At 38.6% G+C, this 26694-nt stretch overlaps 1 protein-coding gene across 3 annotated transcripts; it reads left to right on the top strand.

Moving 5' to 3' along the window:
• Nucleotides 1-1635: 1635 nt before the first annotated feature.
• On the top strand, nt 1636-25272 carry LOC111332594 (adhesion G protein-coupled receptor D1). Of its 3 annotated transcripts, none has more exons than XM_088753144.1 (18): nt 1636-1919; nt 5894-5923; nt 6548-6897; nt 7163-7352; nt 7928-8032; nt 8753-8840; nt 9349-9439; nt 9940-9989; nt 10291-10420; nt 10568-10662; nt 10873-10975; nt 11080-11230; nt 11397-11481; nt 11696-11762; nt 23661-23743; nt 23886-24006; nt 24711-24752; nt 24925-25272. In XM_088753144.1, exons 3-18 carry the CDS (start codon nt 6766-6768, stop codon nt 25099-25101), a joined length of 1710 nt encoding a protein of 569 aa, XP_088609270.1. In that variant the 5' UTR covers nt 1636-1919; nt 5894-5923; nt 6548-6765; the 3' UTR covers nt 25102-25272. The 3 variants fall into 3 exon arrangements, with proteins under 3 accessions (XP_088609270.1, XP_088609272.1, XP_088609271.1); XM_088753145.1 differs by lacking the exon at nt 1636-1919 and adding an exon at nt 4480-4798; XM_088753146.1 differs by lacking the exon at nt 7928-8032.
• The last annotated feature ends 1422 nt before the right edge of the window (nt 25273-26694 follow it).

Genomic DNA, 26694 nt, shown 5'->3' with positions numbered 1-26694 from the left:
ATTCCACACCGCTTTGTTGGCTACACGTTTTTAAAAACCATTTTTCCTTTAGCCTGCCAGCAGTACTTGAAAATTTGAATAACCCATTCGCTCACGAACGGGCGATTCTGATTGGTCCAGTATTTTTTATTGACAGCAGAATGTGACGTCAGTTTGATATGTATCACATCCAATATGGCGTTTAGCGAAGAAGAGATAGATCTTGCGTTGAACGATTTTTTAGCTACTTTTGATGTCTTAGAAAACTTTGTTTTAAAACAAGAACAGAAGGATGCCATACGTCAACTTTCCAAAAATAAAGATGTGTTGGCGGTCTTATCGACAGGCTTCGGTAAAAGCATTATTTTTAGATTTGGTGTGCGAGTCAAGCAACTTCTCACGAAGAAATTAATACTTTGCATGGTTGTCGTTTGCCCTCTGAAAAGCATCGTTGACGACCAGGTCCATCCGCTGGAAGATCATCTACGTTTAAAAAATTTTCCAAATCGTCATCTTTCCTCGGTATGTTTCTCTTCGATGAAGCTGGATCGATATTCTCGCTCACATTGAAGCATTTTCTTGATTTCGGTGTAGGTGGTTTGCACATACGAGCGGCTTTATTCTTCCTCCATGCCGGGCTAGATTTGTTTGGCGTATCTAATTGCCGCTTATTTGCACTTTTGGGCTTTTCTGGATTTTTGCATTGGCCATTTGCGTTCTTAAAGATGAATGCATGTAGCTGTCCCAAGTTTCTGACTTTCCTAGCACACGGATTGCATCAGCGATCGGATAACTGTTCGTTGTTTTGAATGAGTTCGATGCCAATTCCAGCACACACGTCTGATAAAATTACTCGATAAGCATCACTTCTCTTCGATGCTCTGAATAAATTTTCTGATGACAGGTATGAGCCGTATTTAACTTTAAAACTACAGCCGCAAAATCGACAATTCTCGTTCGGCGACATGTGAACACAAATTTTGACACATGTGATTTCCCTCCGAAGAACAACAAATTTTGGCAAGCAACGGAAGTGAAAATTCACTTCCGTCGCGCCACCTGATTGGCCAATTGTTTGCGCATTATCGTTACTCGTGCATATCTAATTAGGAGGCGTTTTTCAAATTTTCAGGCGTTCCCTTCTCTCCTCTCCCCCTCCCCCGCCTCCTAATTTTTCGCCTAGCTCCATTTTACGCGTGGTCTCGAAAATAAAACAGAAAGCCCCAAAGTCCTAATTTTCGCCCAAAACTCCACAAGAACGCCTGCTCTGCAGGCTATTTTTCCTTTATCTATGTTAAACTGGCCAGAACAAGCCACGTATGTAAACAAGAGTTTGTCCTTTAACTGAAAAATTCCAGACTGCCAAAAAGCTGAGAGAAAAACCGTGTATTTGTTTTGTCTGTTTGAATTTTTTTAAATTTTCCTGATGGTTAAGATATACCGAAGCTATCAGAACTTTTAACTTTGGCGAAAGATGAAGGACTCTGGGAGCTGTTATCATCTGCAGCCATCTTGCAGATGCCATGGTGAATTTTGACAGGGGTGTACGTACGTAGCGGAAGTAGGATCTGATAGGTGACGTATTTTTAGCTCATAGCTTTTTCGAACATAAATGGATGCATTGATATTCAATGAATCATTAACAAATACCATCGTATTGATATCAAGTGTATTTCATGCGCACGTCGCAACGAATGAAGTAATATAAGAGCAAGTGAAAATCGATAGTGCGGACAAAAATGTGAATTAAAACATACGGGATCAGTCATATGCGTCTCGAGTGGACGTAGTTTCATCTTGCTGATACTTTGTGAGTGAATCAATTGATACAAGTTTCATCTAACTACACCGCATTTACGTCGAGTAAGACCAGCAACTGACGATGAACAAAGTTCTGTATGGTTTGGCAAGCCCATTTCATCTAGTGACGTTCGTGCTTGGTGAGTATTATCATCAAATATTATCATTTTACCAGACTAAGAGGCAACAATCACTTTTGAAATGTTTAATCATTTCTTGGAAAGTCCAAAAATGGCGTTCTACATGGTAATTACCTTCCTCCAATTCTGTAAATTTAATTCGGGTAGAAACTGCATTCTAAAAAATTCGTAATATTTTTTGGGGATTAATACTACAATTAGAAATCAATTGATGATAAAAACGTGGAATTAAACAAGTCTTATTGATGAGTACCTTATGATCATGACTGTAACGGAATACGCTACCAAAGCTATGGTATATCTCATCAAAAACAACTTTACCGTGTCAAAATTCTAGGATGAGTGTTGTCGTTATACCTCGTTGTTTGCTGGATATCGATTAACTTAAGAGGAGGTACTATTTTGTAACAACACTTTATAGAGGGAACACCGCCTTCATCGTTCTGCGCGACGTGAGAGGGTTTTAGAAAAATTATTTGATGAATTTTAGAAGCGCTTGATGTAATTTTGTGTTCGCTTTAATTTGAAATAGAGCGTCGTGAACTGCCTCAAACAGATGTTTAGGATAAATGCTCGAGCTGAGCTTAAAGACGCCCAGCCACAAAATCATTAGACTAAAAAGAAAAAAGAAAATGAAAAGGGCATAAATCATAGTTTCCTTTCTAAAAATTATATTCTAAGGGGAAACGAAAAACTGTAATAATACTAAAAGTTAACTTGCCATTAAAGCAAGCGAAGCTTGGTAGTTTTAGATTTCATTTGAACCCAAGATGGTGAGCATCTTGGATGTTCATGAATGATCAAAATTCGAAAAATATATGCGGTCCACGCATATCAGCTATTTGCCACCTAGGTAATATTATAATTCTTTTTAACAACTATGTCCAAAAAAAGATAAAAAATGGGAACTTTTACATATTTTACGATGTCTGCTGGAAAGCGAAGTCTTAGATAAAGATATATTCAGGTATTATTTTAATTGTTACGTAAGATTCACGACATTACCAAGTACATGTAGATCAAACCAAAACCATAAGATTTCTGCAAGGAAAATTACGTTCCACCGCTGCATCAGTTCAACATTTACGGAGTAACCTAGTGGCTGCAGGCGTTATCAGCCGATTATCTATTTATTAATAAACCCCAATTGGTAGTAATGTCGCAATCTGATTGGCCAAATTGCCGCTGCCCGAGTCAACGTGTTACGCAGCGTGTCACGCACTGAAAGATTCGTCTGTCTTTGACACCGATTATGGTAAAAGAAAAAAACAACAACAAAAACAAAACAAAAAGCTCTGAAATCGATAGCGCTTTGGCGCACGCTGCGTCTAGTTGTCGATATGTGTACACACCACGCTAAACCACTATCGATTTTTTTAAATTTATTCACCGAATCAAAATATGGCGTCCAATTTGAATTACCATTGTTTTGGACTTACTAGCCTCGTCTTGACGTGGAAACACAAAAGGATTATCACATGTGTGAGAGGCTAGTCAGTCCAGAACAACGGCAATTCAAATTGGACGCCATATTTTGATTCGGTGTATATATTTATAAAACATGCAATTCATGTCCAGTCACCCAAGAGAATGTTACATTCATGCTAATGCTTTTGTATTGGTACGATAGATTGTCAATGTTTATGATAATTGCGCAAATGAATTTTCTATTCTTTATGAATGCTTGTCAATAATTGCAATTGTTTGTTGGTTGGTGTTATTGAAGTATAATTTGATGTAAATGACTATAAAGTTCCCGCTCAAAATGTCTGAGGGCGCATTTGTTTGTTAGTTAACGTTATTGAATATCAATACATATTCAAATATCCTAATTGAAAGTTCGATCAACACTAATGAAACTTATTCTAGAGTTAATGAAAAACTTATTTAGTACGTTATTGATATAACTTTTGGCATAAATGAAAGTGTATTTTCTGGTAATGAACAGCAAAAGGTGTAGTAAAAATAATTGTCAACACAACAGGCAGTTGTTTGTCAACTTATTTCCAAACACCAATCAGACTGCGATAGTGAAATTGCAATTATTTCCTGTACTGCATATTTTGCCTCCGCTGAGCATGGTCTGATAATAGCAGTGAAAATAATCGTCAACGTAACAGACAACTGTTTGTCAACTTATTTTCAAAAACCAATCAGATAGTGATTGTCAACATAGGGCATTGATCTAAGTTCCCTGACACCTTTCAACTGAAAAAAAAAACCAAAACAAAAACAAAAACAAAAACAAAAAAAAAAGAATGGTGGAATTTGAATATTCGGTATCGTTTCTGTCCAGCTTTCGTATTGCTTTGTGTTTAATCTATAGCAGGTACTCGATAGGAACAAGCACAAATTCACGCTTTCGTTACAGAAAGAAACTGAATACGAGGCCAATGCAAATACTATACGGAAAAAAAATTTTAAAAAGTAAAGGTGAAATCTCTAGAAACTCCTCCCATTACAAAGCTTTTGCCACCTGATACGGACCGAGATTATTCTGTCCATTATCCACCTGTTTAGCCGCGTACTAATGCCAATGTGTCGTCGGAGAGGTCATAATGGATCTATGAGCTTAAAAGCTAAGTCATCAAGCCATAAGGCGAAAAAAAAAACCATTGAATCTAACCGTTTAGCGTCTCACTGCGCGCTCAGTGAGACTTGCATTTCGTAATTTTACCCTTTCTCGATTGTCCAGCATCCCTATTTAGGGCCCCAAGTGAAGCAGTCTAAATAAGAGGTATTCGCCAAGGCAAATTTGCCGTGGTCGATATTTTCATCGATTATCTCGGATCCCTGAATTTCAAGGAAAAGTCCTTCCATCTGGACGGAGCTCGAGCTTCTCAAAAAAATGCTATTGCTAGGACTAGTGATCGTTCTTGGTAAGTACTTGTATGAAACCAATTCAGTGCAGCATAGCTAGAGGCAGTTTTAATAACTTCCTGTTACGTTTTCTCCCTGGTATTATTAAAAAATGTTTTCACAATTTCTTGATACTCGTTTTGACGCACTTAATAGGCGTGAAAGTCTGGTGAGAAAAAAAGAAAGAGAAACAAATAAAAACAATTGGAAATACGAGAGCTCTTTTATCATTTTAAATGGTCCCTTTTGTAATATCCTAATTATACGTAAAAGCGAACTTCAAAAAAGAAATAATTTACATTTAGGTAGACAAAACTACCTATACCGGAACACAACAAACTAATCGACTCGCTTTTCTAAAAATTTTCAGCGATTTGAGTATGATTCACTAGCTCTGCCTATCTTTTATAGGCGGTCATTGATCTCCACCATGTTATCCTAATTTTCCTCTATATAATATCCGTAGTCCTTCGCCCGAGCGAGCAGATGTATTTTTTAAACCGCTCTGTTGACACAAGCGCTCACCCGTGAGAGAAACGTTTTCAAGGAACAATTAACCCAGAAAACCAAAACATTGATCTTAAACATTTCAAATATACCGGTCACTAATTTAGAAGTTACTAGAACTCCGCTTTCATGGATATAAGTAATTTTATTTCTCCTAAACAAACTCGTAGTGGCAATACACTTGAGTCTGTTTACTGTCGTCATGATGGTGCAGTTCTCAAGTGGGCGGCATTTCGTTTGTCAAAATATTTCCTGACACGTTTCCCTTTATTAGAGATGAAAAAATATATGATGGTTTCCTTTCTTTTTAATTTGCGACGTCAGGTTTTTTTCATAAATAAGGATCTCAAGAAAAACTTTACAGATGTCCCGGTATAGATGACACGATAGGATAAATAAGCTCCCTGACATTTGATCGTTTTAAGACCCACATTTCCATGGTATCTTGTTATCGTAGTGCTTGTTTCGCAATTGATTACTCTGCCAAGCACCCCCCTCCTCCTTCTCTCCTCCCCCCCCAACTCCTTGTCCCGACATGGCTATGAGTTAGTGAATAACTTTTTTATGTCGGGTGATTTATATTTTATCTGGTTTCGTCTCTCCCACAGCGATTAAGATCATGCTAATTTCAACTCAAGGTTTGTATTTTCTTTGCCGGAAAAAGGAATAGGGAATTTTTTAAGGGTTCAACATTGTCTATGATGTTCGTCTCTGCCGTCAAGAATTAAAGAAAACATCATCTATCGCTAGATAAATATTAAGAAGCGAACTACTCGGGAAGATCACTGATTTGTTATTGCTGGTAATTGTTCCTACAAAAGAATTAAAAAAATAAACCAACAAAAAAACACATAAACAAACAGAGGAAGAGTTGGCTTATAAACTTTAGACTGTAACATAAATTTCAATGTGGGTCCCCATCCCCAAAAAATAACAAAATAGAAAAAGACAACTGAAGTCAGAAAAAACTGAGAGTATAACCATCGTAATTGTTCTGTGTGTTTTCTATAAACTATGAATACCAACCACTCGTTTCTACGTTTAGCGTGTAGAAAGTGAAGAGTGGAAATTAATGAAAACAAAAAGACAAAAGCAATCAGAGACTGTTATGGGTTCTTTATCGATTTTAATTTCTTCCTGAAAGTCCATGAAACAAGACGTGAGTGGAAAAAATTGATGTACAAAAAAATTATTATCTAAAAGTGTGTATGCAGACGAGGAAAACCGTTAATATTTTATAAATTTACACTTTTGTAACGCAGATAAGCATTGCTCCAGTCTTAACGAAACACTCAGTTACTCAGAGCTGAACAATACGGACTGCCAGCTGGGTATTAGCCAATGGCGTCAGACCTGGCATAGGATGATATGTCGCAATGAGACAGATACATCTATTGACGAGGAATGTTTTAAATCTTAGTGTGAGCAGTTGGCTTTTTGTTTCAGACAGTCGTCCAATTGGACATCGCGCTGTAAGAAAATGAAGTGGTGCAGCGAACCTTTCAAAACGTTTTATATTAACATAACAGACTCTTTGTATTTGGGCAGTATCGAAGTGAAACATTGCTGGGCAAGGAATTTCACTGCCATTAAGCTAACATCAGCGATCGAAGTATGTGCATTTAATTCGTGTGCAACAGTGCCTAATGTTTACCAAATGTTTACCTTTCACTCTTTACAGAACTTTTGCATAAACTCTCTGACCCATTAATTTATTTATTCCTTTAGGAGCAAGGCTACAAGATGATATACGTTGACCACCTTATTCCTGCTGGAATTTTTTTAATAATAATAATAATAATAGTTTAATATTTGTAGTGCGCAAATTCTCATTTACGTATGATCAAATGCGCATAAATTATTTTTAACCTTCTCAGTTTCCAAGCAAGAAACTTCTCAACGCCATCCTAAAAGAAGTGATAAACTCGTTTGGATATAAAGCAAATCAAGAAAAGATTGAACGTGCTCTTCTCTCGGTTACTGATTTGGAGGAGTTCATCGGGAAATATTCACAACATCATCTAAATGAAACTGCACCTAAGATTTACATTCGTTGTGAACATGCAGGTGAATAAATCTTTTAAAAAAGCTGATTTGGGAGTTTTCTTGATTTCTAATACGGAGTTCAGGATAAGTAATCATGCATTTTTCGTGATAGATTTTATAAAAAATCTGCTAGGGTAATGCTTGCTTTAAACTATTGATTTTGGGTGCAAGCTTTGTCACCATCAACCCTTCATCGAGTCCTGTTGGCGACATGCATCAGACCTCCATTACAGGCTGTTCATACCAGCGAATTCCTATCGCGCACCAATTGTCTCCAAGAAGTCTTTCAATTGTGTAGAATTTCGTAACAGAACGTATTAAAAAAATTTTAAAAAATTAAAAATTAAAAAAACCTTTGAATCCGTTGCGATGATATATCTTTTATAATTGAAAAATGATCACCGACACTTAATCAGAAATTCAAATTGAGAACGCTCCTTCGACTGATAATCATTCCAAAGTGCTTGCATTGACTTCTAAGTGATAGTTTTCAGCCCTTCTAGGCCTAGATATATCAGGAACGGTAACTTGTGACTAATACGAGAGCATCGTTATTTATTTTGGCCTGCACTTAAAATAAGTCTTCTTTCAATTAGATATTTTGGTCAGGAAGATTTTTAACGAAAATGAGAGTGATGTCCAACTTGGGGATGATAAAGCAGAAAACTCTCTCAGCCTTCCCACTGCAGGCTTGGATAACGGTTGGAGAGTTATATGTTTTTCATTCTTTTAAGTGTAGAGAATTACACATTTTTTGCTGTATTATCCAAATTTTTTGGTTATTGATAATGGTGAGAGGATCAGGTGGAGTCCAACTCTGTCTTTAATCAAACAAGTTCGGACAGAGTTGGACGACACGAAGTCCTGTTGCCAATTAATAAAAACTATGACAAATTTACGAAAGAACCTCAACATAAGTAATATGTTTTCATAAAAAATAAACAAACAAACAACGATAACAACAACGACAGTTAACTTGGCGAAAAGTGCGGTAACAGCTAGCGCACATTACACGTCCTGTCCACTTTTAAAATTTCCCTTTACCCTTCCCATAACATTATCCAATTAGAAGCATGAAGCGTACACTGTCCTATTCAGTGCTCAAATCAGGTTACGGATAACCAATCAGGTTAGAAAATTTAGTCATAGTTTTGATTATCAGTGTTATTGGTCAGAAGGGGGTTGGGTTTTATGCATGAAAGAAAATTCAAACTGGATGGCTGATATTTTAATCTGGTTGCTTGTTTATAATTATTTTTTATAATTTGTCCGTCCGTCGAAATATTTTATTCCAATTCAAACGTAAGGCATACCATTCAAATTAGCCAATAGGCTTGTAAGGTCTAAAAGTCGTTATTGCTTCTCCTTCTTTTTATCATTAGACCGGTAGTATTAAAATTGTGTCCATTATTACGTCTTAGGATCTGTGGTACTTGGCGTCATTTACAAAGATCTCCATCAAATGTTCCTACCGAACAAGGCCAATTCTGCCTCCGTCAACAAAATAGGGTTTGCTAAAACTTAGTTCTATTTTATAGTATCTTCAAGATTGTATAGTTCTCTTTTGGTGTATAGTTAAGCTACATAAGGCAAGTTAAAAGCGATGTTCTCGATCCCAGTTTTTATTTCACTTTTGCTTTGATTTTGTTTTAATAACTTTTTATTCCTTTTTCTTTTTTTCTTTAATAACTTTTATCCTTTTCCTTTTTGCTGTTAATTTTATTTGTCTTGTTTTCTTTTTCGTGTTCTTTTTTAGTCTTTCTTGTGATTTTTTACATCTGAATGATATACACAGAAAAGTAAATAAATGCATGATAAAAAAAAAAAAATTAAAAGAACACTAAGAAGAAATTCCGCTTTGCCTACTTTGGACCGTGAAGAAAAAATTTCGACGGAGTTGTTAATACTTTCGATTAAGTAAATGCATACGACAGCTTTTTATTTTTTACCTAAACATTATACAAACATGTTTTTTTATCTATCCCTTCCTTTATAAATTATTGGGATTCGTGTTCAGGAACATCAACACATTTATCTTGTCTGTAACGATATGGCCAAGGAAGAACTTACTTAAGAAGAATGTTACGTTGAAATTTAAAAATTTGAAGGTAAGTTGCAATTAATCAAGAGAGAGTTTCATCCATGTTTGTAACTATCTAAAAGAGTTTAAACAGCGTTGGTATATCTGGATAATATAAATTAAGTTTTCCAATTACACGTACTGAATTCTTTTAAACGTATCTCTCCTGTATCATTATTGTTTCGATCTGTTTTTTCTTTGTTTATATTTGCGTATGCCATTTTTTCCGCTTTTGTCTTGTTCAGGCTAGGGTTGACTTTCGTTTATGTTGTAGTTGTTGCTGTTAATGTTGAGTTTATTTCATCCTACGTTGTTAGCACTATTTTTCGACTACGAGGCCTTATTTCATTTCAGGGCGTCTCTCAAAACGAGACAAACTAGACTAGAAATATCGTGAAGCAACTCTTCAGATGGGTCACAAAAGGGGGAGGGGTCTGAAAAATCGCGGCGACACTACTCCTGCCTCTTTAATTATGAGCCAGCAAGACACTGAATTACATAACTCTAATGATGATTTCACGGTTTCAGCCTGCAACATTGGACAAAAGATGCATGTTTTGGGATACTTCCGAAAAGAGGTAAACAACTTTGAATTAATTAATGGCATTGATTAATTAATTAATGGCCTCTGTCAGTGGCGCACCGTATAATAATAATAATAATAATAATAATAATAACGAATTTTTATACAGGATTGAAAAACCCATCAGTGTGTAACACTGTTGTCCTTGGGGTCCTGTTCACTTCTTCCTCCTTCTCCTCTTTCCCAGGCTTCCGTATGGGAAGTGGTCATTAGACATGTTACTTGCGTTGTTTCTTATTTTGCTTTTTTTAGAATTTTACGACTGTTTTTCTAAATGCTTTCTGCATGCCCTCTAGTTGGTCAGGACATGGGTGTCTCCTAAAATCTAGAAACGAAACTTACACCGAGTGCAGCTGCAATCATCTGACTCACTTCGCAGTTCTAATGCAGTTTGACAGTGGAACTAGTGGTAACAGCTTAACTAAGGTAGGGATATTTCGAAATATACATTCTAGAAGGCGCAATGCATGGGCCTGGCGCTTTTTCCTGCCTCAGTGTTAAACCGGGTGTGGGGTATGTAGCCTTTTTCTGTTATCATCATTGAATCTCTGCTTTCTTGTTTTCATTTTCAAGACTAACGAAAAGGCGCTTCAAATTATTACATATGTGGGCTTGTCCTTCTCTTTAGTTGGAATCGCTTTAACTATCATCAGCTATGCTCTTCTTACGTAAGTATATGACATAATTTCACGCAAGCACTCTAAAGTGAGCTGAGATTTTAGATCCAACAAGAGCTATGATTGGCTTAGACGTGTAAAGTGATATGAGTCAAGTGGAATTATCTTTGTTTCCCAAAGTATATAATGGCTTTCTATAAAATGAGGATAGAACTGATATGGAGGAGTCCTCTTACAAATCATTCGTTTAATTTTGATTAGAGACATGAGGGGACCTTTATCTCAGATCCGAGTGAGTCTAGTCACTTCACTTGGTGCAGGTCAAATTATCTTTCTAACTGGAATTGGTGCTGTTGAGAACAAGGTGAGATGTTACATGAAAAAAGTAGCGTCCCTTTGTGTTAATCTTTATGACAGTAACCTGCTCTTAACTTATTCAGTCCATGCCACTTTTTCTATCCTGTGCAGTCTACCTGTGTTACAGTAGCAGCTTTAGTGCAGTATCTCCTGATGGCCGCTTTCTGCTGGATGCTTGTCGAAGGAATTTATCTATACATGTTCGTTGTAAAAGTTTTCAACGTCAACGACAAGATGAAGGTGTCACATGGATTTTCATGGGGTAAAAATGAATTTAAAACTTGTCATACTCTCATTGATAATCGTTTAAAAGAAAAACAGAACATATATAACTACCATTACCATCATCATCACCTTCATCACTACCATCATCATCATCACAGCCTTGTAGCTTGACATTGTAATCACTTCGAGTTTCAAATGCACAGGTCTACCCGCCCTCGTCGTTTCCATATCGCTGGGCATTGCAGCAGGAAGCGAACAGGGGATTAAAAGCTATGTCAGTGAAAAACTGTGAGAAGTGACGACTTTTTTCTTCTGATCCATGAGCTCTCTGTCACGAATCCTCGTTTTCTGCCTTTTCGTCTGTTTGTTTTATTTTGTTATTTCTCTTGTCATCTTTTCTTGTAAGCAAACCGGGCATAGAAGGTACTATGTACGTGCATGTACACAAAATAGATCATTGATTGATAATTTATCAAAGTTTCCAATACCTAATTTACTTCAGCTGCTGGATTTCATCTACTAACGGGATGATCTGGATATTTATTGTCTTCGTCGTGCTGATTGAGTTGGTAAGTTGAATTCTTAAGGTTTATTTCGCTTTCAAATTTTGTTTTCAGTTATCGTCGGTATCGCGACCATTTTTTCTTACTACTAACCTCCTAATCTTATTCACTATATTCAATAGTATTCCACGAAATATAAAGTGTATTTTCATGGGGAGACGTCATTGTTATAAGATGTCGAAAGCGGTTAACTTGCCGGAAGGCAGTTTACGAAGTCCTGGTTCGAAACTTTATCGGTTAATTGTTTGTGTTGTTAGTCGAGGCATTTTGCGTATACATGTTTTTGATTTAGTTTGATAAGTGTATATATATATAAACGAATAAACAAGGAATAAAGTTGTTTCACTTATCCTTGGAGTGCTCGATGCAGAAATGTGCAGAGCAAAATACAAATGTGAAAGAAGAAAATTGTTACTAGTTACTCGAGTTTCACGCTCTGGGCGATAATCAGACTGAGAGTTGTCTACGAGAAGTAAACGGTTATGAATGTTTAAAATTCAAGAAAGGTTAGAAGTCGTCACGCGCGCTTATTCTGATTGGATGCTGTGAAAAACTTAAAAACTTGTTTTCGTGGCGGCATTTGGTTACAAGTTCCGATTTCTTATTTGAGAGAGAGGCATTTTGAGCGGTCAAGATGCAAAGTTTTTCAGCCAAACATAGGTTGCAACGAGATGGTTTGCCTTTGTATGCTCTTGCCCTTTTAATGATGCACCAGTTGATCTTGTAGTCATTGCCTCGCTCCTTTAAGTCCCAAATGTGTTTTGAAAGTACAGTGTCATGTGAGTATTTTCGGTTTTTGAAAGAGAGTTTGTGGTTGTTGTATCTTGTTTTGAATGCGTGTTCTGTCATTCTAATGTAGTTCCCTGCGTTACCAGAAGTTGTTGTGACAGTTGCTTCGTAGATGATGTTTCCGGTGAGGCACGCGCCGTCAAGAGGGCAAACGTTTTTGTTTCTGCAGTTGCATTTCTTTTCGCTGGATACCTCGTCGTTTTCATTTAGGATTTTCTGATTGTGGCTTTTGATTATATTAGCCATGTTTGTAGTGCAGCTGTAGCTGACCTTCAGGTTGTCTTTCTTGAATATTTTATGGAGCTTGTGTGACTTTGGGAAATGCTTATCAATCAGGCGGAAGAATGATTTAGCGATGTTTGATCAGACATTCTGACCAGTGTACGGTGGGTTAAACCAAATTATTTTTTTTGCTCTTTTTCGGGATTTTTTTCTTACTTGGGCCTTGACATAATGGATCCGTTCGTGGTACCCACTAGATTTCAGGGCATTGTTGTATAACTGCGAGGATTTATTGAACTCGTCTTGGTCGCAGGATAAGCCCGATATTCTGGTGCTGGGATTTGCCTAATTGTAGAAGGGGGATGATTGGATTTGGCGTTGATGTACAGCGGATCGTTGTCGGGTTTCCTGAAAGGGTAATACTTTCCATTTGTCAGATTTAGCGTGACATCCAGGTAATCGACCACCTTGAGATTGCTTAGCACCGTAATCTTCAATCCAAGGTCTCCGACTAGCTTAGTAAAACCCTTTCTTGCCATGTCGCCGGTTCTTGCGTTCATGTTCTTGAAGATTGCTAAACCGTCGTCTCTGTACAAGCCGATTTCCCCTTCTGGGAATTTTGATGATAATTTGTGCAGGTAACCGTTTACTTCTCGTAGACAACTCTCAGTCTGATGATCGCCTAGAGCGTGAATCTCGAGTAACTAGTAATAATTTCCTTCTTTCACATTTGTATTTTGCTCTGGACATTTCTGCATCGAGCACTCCAAGGATAAGTGAAACAACTTTATTTCTTGTTTATTCGTTTATGTATATATATATATATATATATATATAATTATTACGAACGGGTTCGAGACTTCAGAGGTAGTTCATCGTTTTATTACGAGAGCTCTGTTTCGTATGGTCGAAAATGACCACACTCAGCAGGTAATTTCAACGATCGACCGTTAACTTGCAATTACTGGCTATTGTACAAAAACAAGGGCAACAAATCTGACTGTGGCAACTACCGGGGCATATCACTCCTGTCTATTGCCGGTAAGATCCTGGCGCGCTCATCCTGAATCGCCTGATCTTCAACATCTCTGAGCACAACCTACCAGAAGCCCAGTGTGGATTCCGTCCAGGCCGCAGCACAACTCAGGACATGATCTTTGCGGTCCGGCAAGTACAGGAGAAGTGCAGGGAACAGAATATGGATCTGTATGCAGTATATGTCGACCTGACCAAGGCGTTTGACACTGTCAACAGAGCTGCAATGTGGACAGCTCTTCAAAAACTTGGTTGCCCCAGGAAGTTTGTGACCCTGATCCGTCTATCTCATGACAGCATGACGGGTCTAGTGCTTTCTGGAGGTGAGGCGACTGAACCCTTTGAGATTACCAACGGTGTGAAACAGGGATGTGTCCTTGCCCCAGTACTGTTTAACCTCTTCATCGCCTGCGTTCTCAGCCACGCTGTCAAAGACATCGAGGACGGAGTATACATAAGGTACATACTGGACGGATCTCTCTTTGACCTTCGACGCCTCAATGCTAAAACCAAGACAATTGAGAAACTGATCCTAGAGGCCCTCTTTGCCGACGACTGTGCCCTCATGGCTCATACAGAATCCACCCTCCAGCTCACTGTCGACAAGTTTGCTGAAGCATCCCGCCTGTCTGGCCTCGCCATTAGCCTGGGAAAAACAGAAGTCCTGTTACAGCCCAGTCCTCTCGCAATAGACCACCGCCCATCTATCTCTATCGAGGGAACGGAACTGAGGACTGTAGAGGAATTCAAATACCTCGGCAGTTTCATTTCCAGCGACGGCTCCCTTGACAAAGAGATTAACGCCAGGATCTGTAAGGCAAGCCAAGCCCTGAGCAGACTGCGAGCTCGTGTGCTGAACCAACACAACATCCAGCAGTCTACCAAGCTCAGGGTCTACAAGACAGTTGTCCTCACCAGTCTCCTCTATGGTTGTGAGACCTGGACCCTATACAGAAGACACATCAAACTGCTGGAGCGCTTCCACATGCGGAGCTTGCGCTCAATCCTGGGCATCAAATGGCAGGACATGATCACAAACCTTGAGGTCTTGGACCGTGCAGAAACCACCAGCATTGAGGCTATGATTCTCAAAGCCCAGCTCAGATGGACGGGGCATATCATCCGAATGGACAGTGACAGAATCCAAAAGCAACTCCTCTACGGAGTGCTCAATAAGGGAAAGAGAAAGCAAGGCAGGCCACTGAAACGCTTTAAAGTCTGCATCAAGGTCAACATCGCCTACACTGGCATCGCAACAAAGCAGCTTGAGGAGTGTGCACAGGATCGCACTGGATGGCGTGCATTGACACGCGAAGCAACAAACGCCTTCGAAGCACACCGGCGAGCCAATGTCACTAAGGCTCGCGCTAAAAGGAAGGCAGCAGCAGAGACACCCAAACCTCCAGGCCAGTTTCCCTGCTCCCACTGTGGACGTGTTTGCCGTTCCCGCCTTGGACTCTTCAGTCATCAACGAACCCACCAACGCACATAGACGTCATCATCGAGACCGATGGACCACCAATAGAATAGACTGGCTATAAAAGCTGGAGTACGGTTGCTTCTAGAGATATAAAAACAACGCTACTTATCCATATAAGTCAGGTGACTGGTAGGCATAATTTCGGAGATTGTTACTTGATTATGAAGTTTTTAAGGAGGTATCTGTTTCTATGGGGACATGAACTTGCTAGCTCATTTCGCTTGTTTAGACTGCAAAGTTCCTTTTTTACATATAATCGTGAATTTTTCAGAGACACAAATTACATTTCTTAGTGATGTTGCTGTACGGTTTCCATTGTTTGATGATTTTCCACGCTAGCTTGGAAGGTTTGTTATTGTCCTTCAGTATCCATATGTGTTTAGATAATTCAGTCTCGTGTCTCTTGTTTTGGTGTCGGAAGGAAGCTGTGTGGTTTCTGTACCGTTCTTTAAAGTTTGTCGCGAGTCCTACGTATGAATCTGTTGACGTTTCAGTTGTGACTGTTGCTTGGTAGACTACGTTTGATGTGAGGCATTTTCCCTCTGGGGGCATTGTTCTTTTTTCCGGCAGTTACATTCTTTGTCTAGTGTTTGTGGTGAATTTTGTGACTGGTTGTAATCTGATAGTAGCTTTTTGTTGTGTGACGCGATGATTGTTTTGACGTTAGGCATGCAGGAGTAGCTTATCCTTAGTGTGTGGCGATTGAAGATTAAAAATTGCGAGGATGGACAACTTCTGACGTAAAAAATATAAAAACTTTTAATAAAAAACGTTTCGGTCAGAGACCTTCCTCAGTTATTTACAACTTTTGAAATAAAAAAAGAGCATTAAGTAGGATCGAAGTGCTAATGATTACGTAATTACAGAGAACGACTAATGAACTGGTGCTAGTTAAAAGATAACCAATTGCAAAGAGGCAATGCGGCAAGCATTAAAAAAGGGAAGGCCTACTTTTAACTACAACTGTAAACCGTAACAAAATCCCAAAACAGGGCCTTTGGAGCCCGAAAGGGCAAATTAGCAACAAAATCCCTGGAGGGGCCCTTAAATGATACTAATCGTAAGAATATCCCATGGTAGGGCCTCTGAGTCCAATCCACACCTAAAGGGCCGACAAAATCCAAGAAAAAGGCTTTTGAACGATCAATTAGTAGCGCCTAATATAAGATGGAAAATTAATTATAGCAAATTCTATTTTTCGAATGAAATTCCTTTCTTTTATTCAAACCATGGGGTGCCAAAGAGAACAACTGAGCACTCCAATAAGCCTCTTTTGTGATTAAAAGCCTATCGATCTCTACAGAGCCACCAGGGGCCTGTACCTGATCAATGCATTGGAACGAAAAATCGTCCAGGGTGTGTGGGGTTTTGTTCAAGTATATCGCTACTTCACAAGTTGTTTTGTTTGTGAGCATAGCAGATTTGGGATTTCGAAATCTCACTTTAAAGTCGGTAGTAGTAGATCTCACGTATTGCAGGCGACATTTCTTACAGGAAGCCAAGTAAATCACATTTTTAGAGTCACAGGAAAGTCTAGAGTGAATGGTGTAATTTTTGTCCGTCTGAAAGTTGAGAAATGATTTAGATTCAACAAAGAAACTCTGACAGATTGCATCTTTTCCTATCGCATTTAAAGCAGCCATTGTTATAAGGAATGGTTTGTCTCTCGCTGGCAGTTTAAAAACGAGATGGTGCTAACAATTCTTTGAGATTTTTCGATCGACGTAAAGATTGTATGATAGAACTTCGAGGAAAAAGTTCCTTCAATTTGGGGTTAGATCGCAGAATAAACAAATGCTTTCTGATTATGGCAGGGGTCGCACTTTGGCCTTATTTTTTTTTATGTCGCGTCATAAGTTGTCCTACAAATATGTCGCGACATTTACACCACGGGAGTCATGGAGGTCGCACTTGTGCGAGTTTGACTAATGGTCGTGGGTCGTGGGTCGTGAGTAGAAGTCGTGGGTCGTGGGTGTGGGTGTGGGTAAAAGTCGTGGGTGTGATTAATACTTAACAATAACAATAATCATTTAAAATATTAGTTATAATAATACATAAATATTATACAACCCTTGTCATTGTATCAGCTCGGTTTAGTGAGCCTAATATTTCACAGATTTCATCCAACAGAATTACTTCATTTCACCCAAAAAGAAAGTGAAACCAAAGACAAAGCCATTATTTGCAGGATGATGTAATCTCTTAAAATAAGGGTCATTCCAAAGAGTTTGAGGAGTTTTTTTCAGGTCAAACGCTTGATCAACACATAAAAAATAATCTTACACTGAAAAGAGAGAAGTGTTAAACTTAAAAGAACAACGTTTTCAGAACATGAAAGAAGCCTCGAGGATTAGAAACACAGCTATTGGCCGTGTTCTTGAATTGTAATTAAATTGTGCTCTCAGTGCCGGTTAAAAATAAATGAAGTTTCAAAAGTAGAAGTATATCCATCTGCTGGTTAGGGAAAATAAAGCTTGTGTTGATCAATGACATTCAGACAAAGAGCCGAATGCTTCATCTCCGTATCGTGTACCATCTACCCCGCATCTATGAAAAAAAATTAAGTGAAACAGCGAACTGTTGCAAGATAAGCCGATATATAGATAGCAACGTTGCAACGTTAGTTGCAGGTCTGGAGATGTTGGCTCCAAGGTTTTTCAAAGGCACGAAAATATAAAACCTCTGGTATCCAGTATGCGGTACAATTGACAACCGGAAATCGCAAGCCAATGTTAAATTGGTCACGACAACTGGCATCAGCGACAAGAAATTAAACGAAGAACCAATTAGTACAGTCTTAAAATTTTTCTTCGTCCATTTAACTGGCCAGGTCCTTTTCTAAATCATAAAATAAAGTAGATATGAAGAATTATTGAAATAAGTAAATTAATAAATAAAGAGGTTCTAATATTTGAGTCAGTTTGCTAGACATAACGTCTCGTAGTCACGTTCGACGCACTAAAAACTACTATAAAACGAATACAAGAATTGTAAAAACGTGTAAAATGGTATATAAAAAGTCACTTGTAAAAATGTAGCGGAATTCCAAATCGATTTCGATCAATTACGATCCTCATCAGTAGTACTCCGCCATGTTTAAAATACTCATAAATAATTGTTCATATAAGTGACTCTGAAATGTCCACACTTCTTCCAGGCTTCATGTAAGCGGTCATGATGTATCAATCACAGCTCGTGGGATTTGAAAAAAGTTCCATTCGTTCTTGGAGTTCATAAGCGAGTCTTCGTTCACATTATTTATCCTCACTCCTTCAGTTATTTGTCTCAGCATCGCGTCATTGTGATAAACCCCCGTCACATCCATTCGGAACTGCTTTACCTCTCTATTGTGTTTCTCTTTACAGTGTTTCCACAATGCAGATCGTTCTTCCTTATTGTTAAGTGATTTCGTATGCTCTTTCCCTCTGGTATACGCGCTCCTGGCTGTTTCCCCTACGTATACGCTGTTACACTGGATACACTTAATCTCATACGTCACACTTTCTCAATGACGATGCTGAGACAAATAACTGAAGGAGTGAGGATAAATAATGTGAACGAAGACTCGCTTATGAACTCCAAGAACGAATGGAACTTTTTTCAAATCCCACGAGCTGTGATTGATACATCATGACCGCTTACATGAAGCCTGGAAGAAGTGTGGACATTTCAGAGTCACTTATATGAACAATTATTTATGAGTATTTTAAACATGGCGGAGTACTACTGATGAGGATCGTAATTGATCGAAATCGATTTGGAATTCCGCTACATTTTTACAAGTGACTTTTTATATACCATTTTACACGTTTTTACAATTCTTGTATTCGTTTTATAGTAGTTTTTAGTGCGTCGAACGTGACTACGAGACGTTATGTCTAGCAAACTGACTCAATTATCGAACACGTTCCTGGCCTCGGCCCACAAAATTTCATCACGAGGTTCTAATAATTTCAATTTTTAAACGGTTCATTTCTTATCTGACAAAAACCAGACTCTGCAGAGTTGCGAAATGCGACGTACTCAAGAAACATACGTTTCATTGTTCGTCGAGAAGTTTTGCATTACTTCACGGTAGCTAATGACAGTCGTGTTTCATGTCTTGTTTTGAGACGCTTACAGGATGAATTTTTGGAAAAGAAGAATAACAACGGTTCAAGTCACGTTTCGCGGAAAAAGCCAGTCATTTCGCAATTCCCATGAAGAATAGGCGATTAAACGTTCACGGCGTGGCGATATAACCAAATCACATTTAAAACCAGCCAAAGGGCCCTTCAGGACACAGGCAGCCCAAGCTCACTACGAGAAAAGCGGACGTGACTCTTACCGTGTTGCGTAACGTTTTATATTTAGAAAGGTTTGTATGGGATGTTATCGGTTTGCCTTAAAAGAGAGAAAAAAATGTCTTGTTTTGAAATATAATGGGCTCACTTTATTGCCTTGTTGTTTTCTTTGTTGATTCCGAACGTCTCAGGCCATTTTGAAGCGTTTTCGGCGAGTTAGCGCTATGTTGGTGTTCAACTGCTAAAAGAAAGACAAGGCCGGAAACCTATTTTAGAAGCGTCCGTCGCCCGAAGCGAATAATTCCGCCAAAAAATTTCCACCAGTCTCGATTCCTCCAGAAAATCAAAGCAGAGATGTTGCAGTTCCATTTTCCATTCACTCGATTCACAATTCCTCCCCCAGATCTTTCACTAGCGATACTTTTATCTCCAGATCGATAGGCTTTCCCATTTCGAATTTGGCTGGTTGAAACGACCACTGTCCCTTCGCCGATCGCACAGTATGTTGGGTAACAAAAATAAGCCCGGCGAGGGTAGCCAGCGGCCTGCAGTCCAAAAACAAACCCGTTAGCTCCCCTGGACCCCTCGAGAGGTTTTGTCAAGACCGCATTGTTTTGATCGACCAATCAACATCGAATGAAAATGTGTTTACTAATTTAAATATCTCAGTGGAAACCCGAGATCGATCGCCATGTGCACGTTCCTGAGTGTCAAGCTATGAACGAAACCTGCGGCGAAATTCCAGGGGAGCTAACGGGTTTGTTTTTGGACTGCAGGCCGCTGGCTACCCTCGCCGGGCTTATTTTTGTTACCCAACATACTGTGCGATCGGCGAAGGGACAGTGGTCGTTTCAACCAGCCAAATTCGAAATGGGAAAGCCTATCGATCTGGAGATAAAAGTATCGCTAGTGAAAGATCTGGGGGAGGAATTGTGAATCGAGTGAATGGAAAATGGAACTGCAACATCTCTGCTTTGATTTTCTGGAGGAATCGAGACTGGTGGAAATTTTTTGGCGGAATTATTCGCTTCGGGCGACGGACGCTTCTAAAATAGGTTTCCGGCCTTGTCTTTCTTTTAGCAGTTGAACACCAACATAGCGCTAACTCGCCGAAAACGCTTCAAAATGGCCTGAGACGTTCGGAATCAACAAAGAAAACAACAAGGCAATAAAGTGAGCCCATTATATTTCAAAACAAGACATTTTTTTCTCTCTTTTAAGGCAAACCGATAACATCCCATACAAACCTTTCTAAATATAAAACGTTACGCAACACGGTAAGAGTCACGTCCGCTTTTCTCGTAGTGAGCTTGGGCTGCCTGTGTTCAGGATTACGAAAAAACCCTTTTCCCCTAAAAAAATAACAGTAACTGATTATTAGTAGTGGTACTATTAACATTATTAAATATGAGCTCTTAACCAGTAATTGTTATGTATTACCCACATCCACGACTTTTACCCACACCCACACCCAAGACCCACGACTTGTACCCACGACCCACGACCCACGACCATTAGTCAAACTCCACTTGTGCGACATACATGATATTTGCAACCAGACTGTCAACTCTTAATATTTCACACGTGAAAAGAGCACCAAATAAAACTTTGTAGACATGAAGCTGGTGCTAGTTTGGTGCGAGCCAAAGGGTGAAAAGAAGCCATTCCCATTTTGAGAATAATCAGGTGAATAGTGCAAATTGGTATGGGTTGAAATTCGCCATGGGGACCATATAAAACGTGTGTCGAGAAAACCTGTGACTAAAATATTGAACCGATAGCTAGCTGTGCACACGTGTTGTCTTTGCAGAATTGCGAAAATCCCAAATTTTTGCTAGTATTTCAGATTTGATCGACGGTGCGACAGAAGAAAAACAAAAATTGTTATTTTAAGGCGATAAGACGAGATATGGCCTGCCTCGAGGCAGGACATCGGCCTTTTTGATCTTTAGGTCCTTCGGACTTATGTTTGGTTGCTACTAATTGATCGTTCAAAAGCCTTTTTCTTGGATTTTGTCGGCCCTTTAGGTGTGGATTGGACTCAGAGGCCCTACCATGGGATATTATTACGATTAGTATCACTTAAGGGCCCCTCCAGGGATTTTGTCGCTAATTTGCCCTTTCGGGCTCCAAAGGCCCTGTTTTGGGATTCTGTTACGGTTTACAGTTGTAGTTAAAAGTAGGCCTTCCCCTTTTTAATGCTTGCCGCATTGCCTCTTTGCAATTGGTTATCTTTTTATTGGCACCAGTTCATTAGTCGTTCTCTGTAATTACGTAATCATTAGCACTTCGATCCTATTTAATGCTCTTTTTTTATTTCAAAAGTTGTAAATAACTGAGGAAGGTCTCTGACCGAAACGTTTTTTATTAAAAGTTTTTATATTTTTTACGTCAGAAGTTGTCCATCCTCGCAATTTTTAATCTTCAATCGCCACACACTAAGGATAAGCTACTCCTGCATGCCTAACGTCAAAACAATCATCGCGTCACACAACAAACACTAGACAAAGAATGTAACTTGGTGGGTTCGTTGATGACTGAGGAGTCCAAGGCGGGAACGGCATGTAATAAGTCTGAGCGGGTTACCCGTTTTGTGTGCTTTGACGTTTCCAAATGCAACTCCTGGTCTCGCTTCTTTATTTAAAACCCATTTGGCTACTTCCGGAGAAATCTCACCTATTCCTAGCCATTTGGAGCACCAACTCTCTACTCATGCCAAATGTTTAGAGGTTGGGTCTGATTGCAATGCTTCATAATGCAACTGATTGTTAAGCTGACCAAACATCAATTCATTTTCCATCTTATAGTAATTAATTTTCCGTCTTATATTAGGCGCTACTAATTGATCGTTTAAAGGCCCTTTTCTTGGATTTTGTCGGCCCTTTAAGGGCCACTCCAGGGATTTTGTTGCTAATTTGCCCTTTCGCAATTTTTAAACTTTCTACGTTCGTGTTTGCTGTGAGGTTTGGACTGCGAATCTTTATTGATTCTTCTGGCGTGGTGTACCTTTGTTTGCCTGAGAGTTCCACTAACGACTTGCGATATATCTAATTTTGCATGTTGCATGTTTCGGCGAGGCAGTTGTTCTCGCTTCCTCCTTAATTTACAAGGCTAAAGTCACCACAAACAAAGACCAAACGGGCAAAAACTACATCGGCCTAACAGAAAATTCTTTTAAACAAAGATACACGCAGCATTCCCTCTCATTCCGAAAGAAATGCTAACAGCACCGAGCTATCCAAATACATTTGAGAACTTAGGAGCACCAACACTCCCTACTCCATTCATTGGTCGACATATCCACAAAGCCGCATCTTACAAAGGAAATTCAAGAACATACAACCGCTGCCTTGCCGAAAAATTCCTCATTATCACCGCGGACAAATCCACTTCATTAAAAAAACGATCAGAACTAATTTCCAAGTGCCGCCATGAAAACAAGTTCTACTTGCGAAACCACTAGAAACAGTCCTTTTGTCTTCTTAATTAGTTCCTATTATTTTAACTATACTTTCTATTTATAAATTGATTTTATAGCACGGTATGTTTTCCATCGATAATAAACCGTCTGACGATCGCAGCGCAAGCTGCGTGTAACTCAGAGTAATGGTGAAACGATCTTCCTGTCATTAATATATAACCGCTATTGAAACGCTCTGCAACCCGCATCGAGCACTTTTTCACAGCCACGACTTCTCCTAGCCTGTTTAAATATATATATATATATAACTAAAAATTAAAACTTCGCACTAAAACTTCGCACTACAGATCTGTTTCGATTCCTTTCGAAACAGATCAGTAGTGCGAAGTTTTAGTGCGAAGTTTTAATTTTTATTTTCCTAAATAATTGTTTACAAAGCTCCATGATTGTAGAGCACCCTCAGATTCAAGGATAAGGTTTTTTACGTTTATATATATATATAAACAAACTGTAAACTTCTGTGTCGAATAAAGATACTGAAATAAATGAAAAACGAAAGTCCTCTTTTTCTTTTTCTTTCTCTTTGCTTTTGCGCTACGCGTTTCACCGCTGTTGCGGCTCTTCAGGCATAGCAAAGTGCTATATATATATCTATATCTATATATTTTTTTCAGTTAAACACAATGCTACTAGGGCGAGTTATCAAGGAAATGACAACCATGCAGCATGCAAAAGACAAACACAGCGAACAAATAAGGTTAGTATTTCAGTAGCGCCAGTGGAAGATAAATCACGGTAAGCCATTCGCATTTTTCTTTGCTTCCTTGTACGAGTAATGCCTACTTGCAACAAAAATAAAATCAACCTATCTTCTTGGTTTTTTTTTCATGACTTTATAGGCTTGGTGTCAGGGCATGCATGGTGATGATTCCTTTGCTAGGGATCACGTGGCTATTTGGTCTTCTGTTGCCCTTGCACAAAGCGGTGGCCTACATTTTCGCACTTTTCAACTCCACTCAGGTAAACTAAACACAGCTTATTTAAAATGAATACCGTTCAACATGAGGTAGCTAACTGAGTTACTTCTGTTTTAATAGATCTCTACTCATATTAGAGCAGAAGTTCATCGCTGCCTATTATGAATTCTCAGGTCTCTCTGATACTCAACTATCTTTTAAAGCGAACGTTCTGTCCCATTAACAAATGCTCGGAAAATAGACCCTCCACGACTACTAGGCTATTAACAGTTAGAGCGTGAGAGAAAAAAAAAAAGAAACATATCATCAGGATTCTGATTTTGTATATAAAAATACCGATTACTCTTTACAATGAAAGGAAAAAGTGAAATGAATTTTTCCGGAATAATAATAATAAAAAAAGTTCATAAAACCAATTTCACGATTGTGAACCTGCAATGATGACGGTTTTCTTCATCTTATAAAATTGATCTTACAATATTGATCTTATAATATTAGTAGTATCATTGTCAAGCAGATTGTCGTGTTTAGTAGTTTACCAGGTGGTAAACTTAGTGTAAAGCAACCTGACAAAAGAGAGAACTTTTGATTAATACCAGTAATTTGGACATTTTGCTGCCCATGGAATTAGATATTAAGGGAGCTGGGGGTATAGGGCGTGGATGAAATCTCTCTGCGTCTACACAGGTAATAAAAAAAAGTTATACGACAGGCGTTAACTTGATATCCCACTTAATGGTTTAACAGGGCTTCCTAATATTTCTCCTTCACTGCGTAAGAAACTCAGAGGTATGTTATTCAATGTTGTTCTAAGCTCTCTTTGTACCCTTCATCAGATTTCTTCCGACTAGGATTCCACTTTGAAATAAGAATTTTAATTCGATAGTTGTATCGATCCAATTCAAAGCACGATCAGTTTTAGCTTCCTTGTAATCGTTTTGATTTCAACTTATTCTTGCAGATTAGATCTCGCTTTGAAAGAAGGATCAATAGGGTCACCCCAATCGTTGATGAGGGAACAAGCATTAAGCGAGCCTCCCGAGGGAATGATACTGACGGGAGAATCTTTTTTCCAAGGAATATTCATGTCGAGCCTCGCAATAACAATGAAAGTGGTACTGAAGTCTCTGAGATCTGAGTCGCCATCGTAGTCTTTTCCCACAGTCTTGCTAGATCTGTGTATTATATCTTAAATTAAATTCGTTTAGAAAGTTTGGTACACCCCCCAAGAGCTGAATAACCTTCAGAAGCTGAGGCTCGGATAGCTTTGTATTTGATCCAAAGTATAATAAAACAACAATTCAAGTAATCATAATGAGAAGTATCCTTTTTGTCGAAAATGAGTACCGGATATAACCAAGGACAGATGGTCTAGAAATCCAAAACTGCATCCAAGAAACAAGTCCTGAGAGAAAGGGAACTACCTTGAGTATCTCAGAAGGAAAATATGTTTTCCTTTTTTTTTTTTCACATCCATTAGAACTCGTTAGGATTTAGTCACCGTGATAGAAAATCTTCCTCAGATGTTTCCTCGAACCACGTTCTCGACGAGCTCTTTTTTATTCCTTCAACTCTTATTTCTCACCCCAATCTTGGATTCAAACGTAGCCAACTTTCATTTATCACGGAAGCTCATTGGCAAGCAACTCTATCTTTTTCGCTTTGATTTATTCGTCAGTAAAAGCAACACTTTAACATTACATCTATTAATCATTTTATTAATTTTCCCTTTATTCCTCCATTTATTTATCTACTTATCATCGTTATTCCTTCATAAGAAACCATAAGGCACTTTGATTATATCTCCATTTCTAGAAAAGAAAGTGAACTTTGTACGAACAGGTTAGGCTCCCTCTCATTCATCTCTTTCCAATGAAAAACATCTAATAGTATATGAAAATTAATTTTTTAAGGTGTATGTAATTATATTCAGGCATCAATACATAATTTGTTTCTAATGTCTACTAATTTTGAACTGCGACAAAGTGATTTCAATTCCTGATCCACTACACAAAATTAAGAGCAAATGTGCCCAAAACTCGAACGTTTTCAAAAAATGGCGGCAACAGCCAAAAATCAATTCGGCTCATATTCTCGAGTTAGGTTGGCCTAAGAGTGAAACAAACCACTGCACGCTTTGGCTGAATATCGATTTATTTTCGAGAAAATCGATAACAACTGAATTCCGCCAAAATGTGACTTTTGAGGCTCAAAATTTCAGACGCATCTCGGAGCGTCGCGTCACAACATGAAAAAACCTGGATTGTTTAAAAGTACCAAATCTTGAAAAAAAACAACAAAACATGTTGATTGCAGTTTAAGCAATTCTTGACCATTCATTTACACAATCTAATTGAATTTATCCGACCTACTTCCAACAAGATTAAAAATAGGTCAAAAGTAGCCCGTGATTTAGCTATGTGCTTTACAAAATAATTAACCGGAAATCTGGGTTTCGGAAGGCAGAAGATAGTTCTTTTGGATCTCCAAAGGATTTTTAGGGTGAATGATTCTTGGTGATTTAATCAATTTTTTGAAGTTGGATAAAATGCGCCGATTCGACGGTGTCATCAATTAGTCGAAAATGTACACATACTTACGGAAACTCAATTTTTTCGCATTTTACGTCTGTTGCATCTCCCTCACAATAGCGATATTACTTGGAAAGATAGTCAAAGTCTCTTTATGATTGTTCACAAGGCGTATCTCGGGGTTTTTGATTGAGGTTTCT

The sequence above is a fragment of the Stylophora pistillata genome, chromosome 3 (assembly GCF_964205215.1).
Source record: "Stylophora pistillata chromosome 3, jaStyPist1.2, whole genome shotgun sequence".
In the NCBI taxonomy this organism is placed as follows: domain Eukaryota; kingdom Metazoa; phylum Cnidaria; class Anthozoa; order Scleractinia; family Pocilloporidae; genus Stylophora; species Stylophora pistillata.
This window is presented reverse-complemented; position numbering and strand designations above follow the sequence as displayed.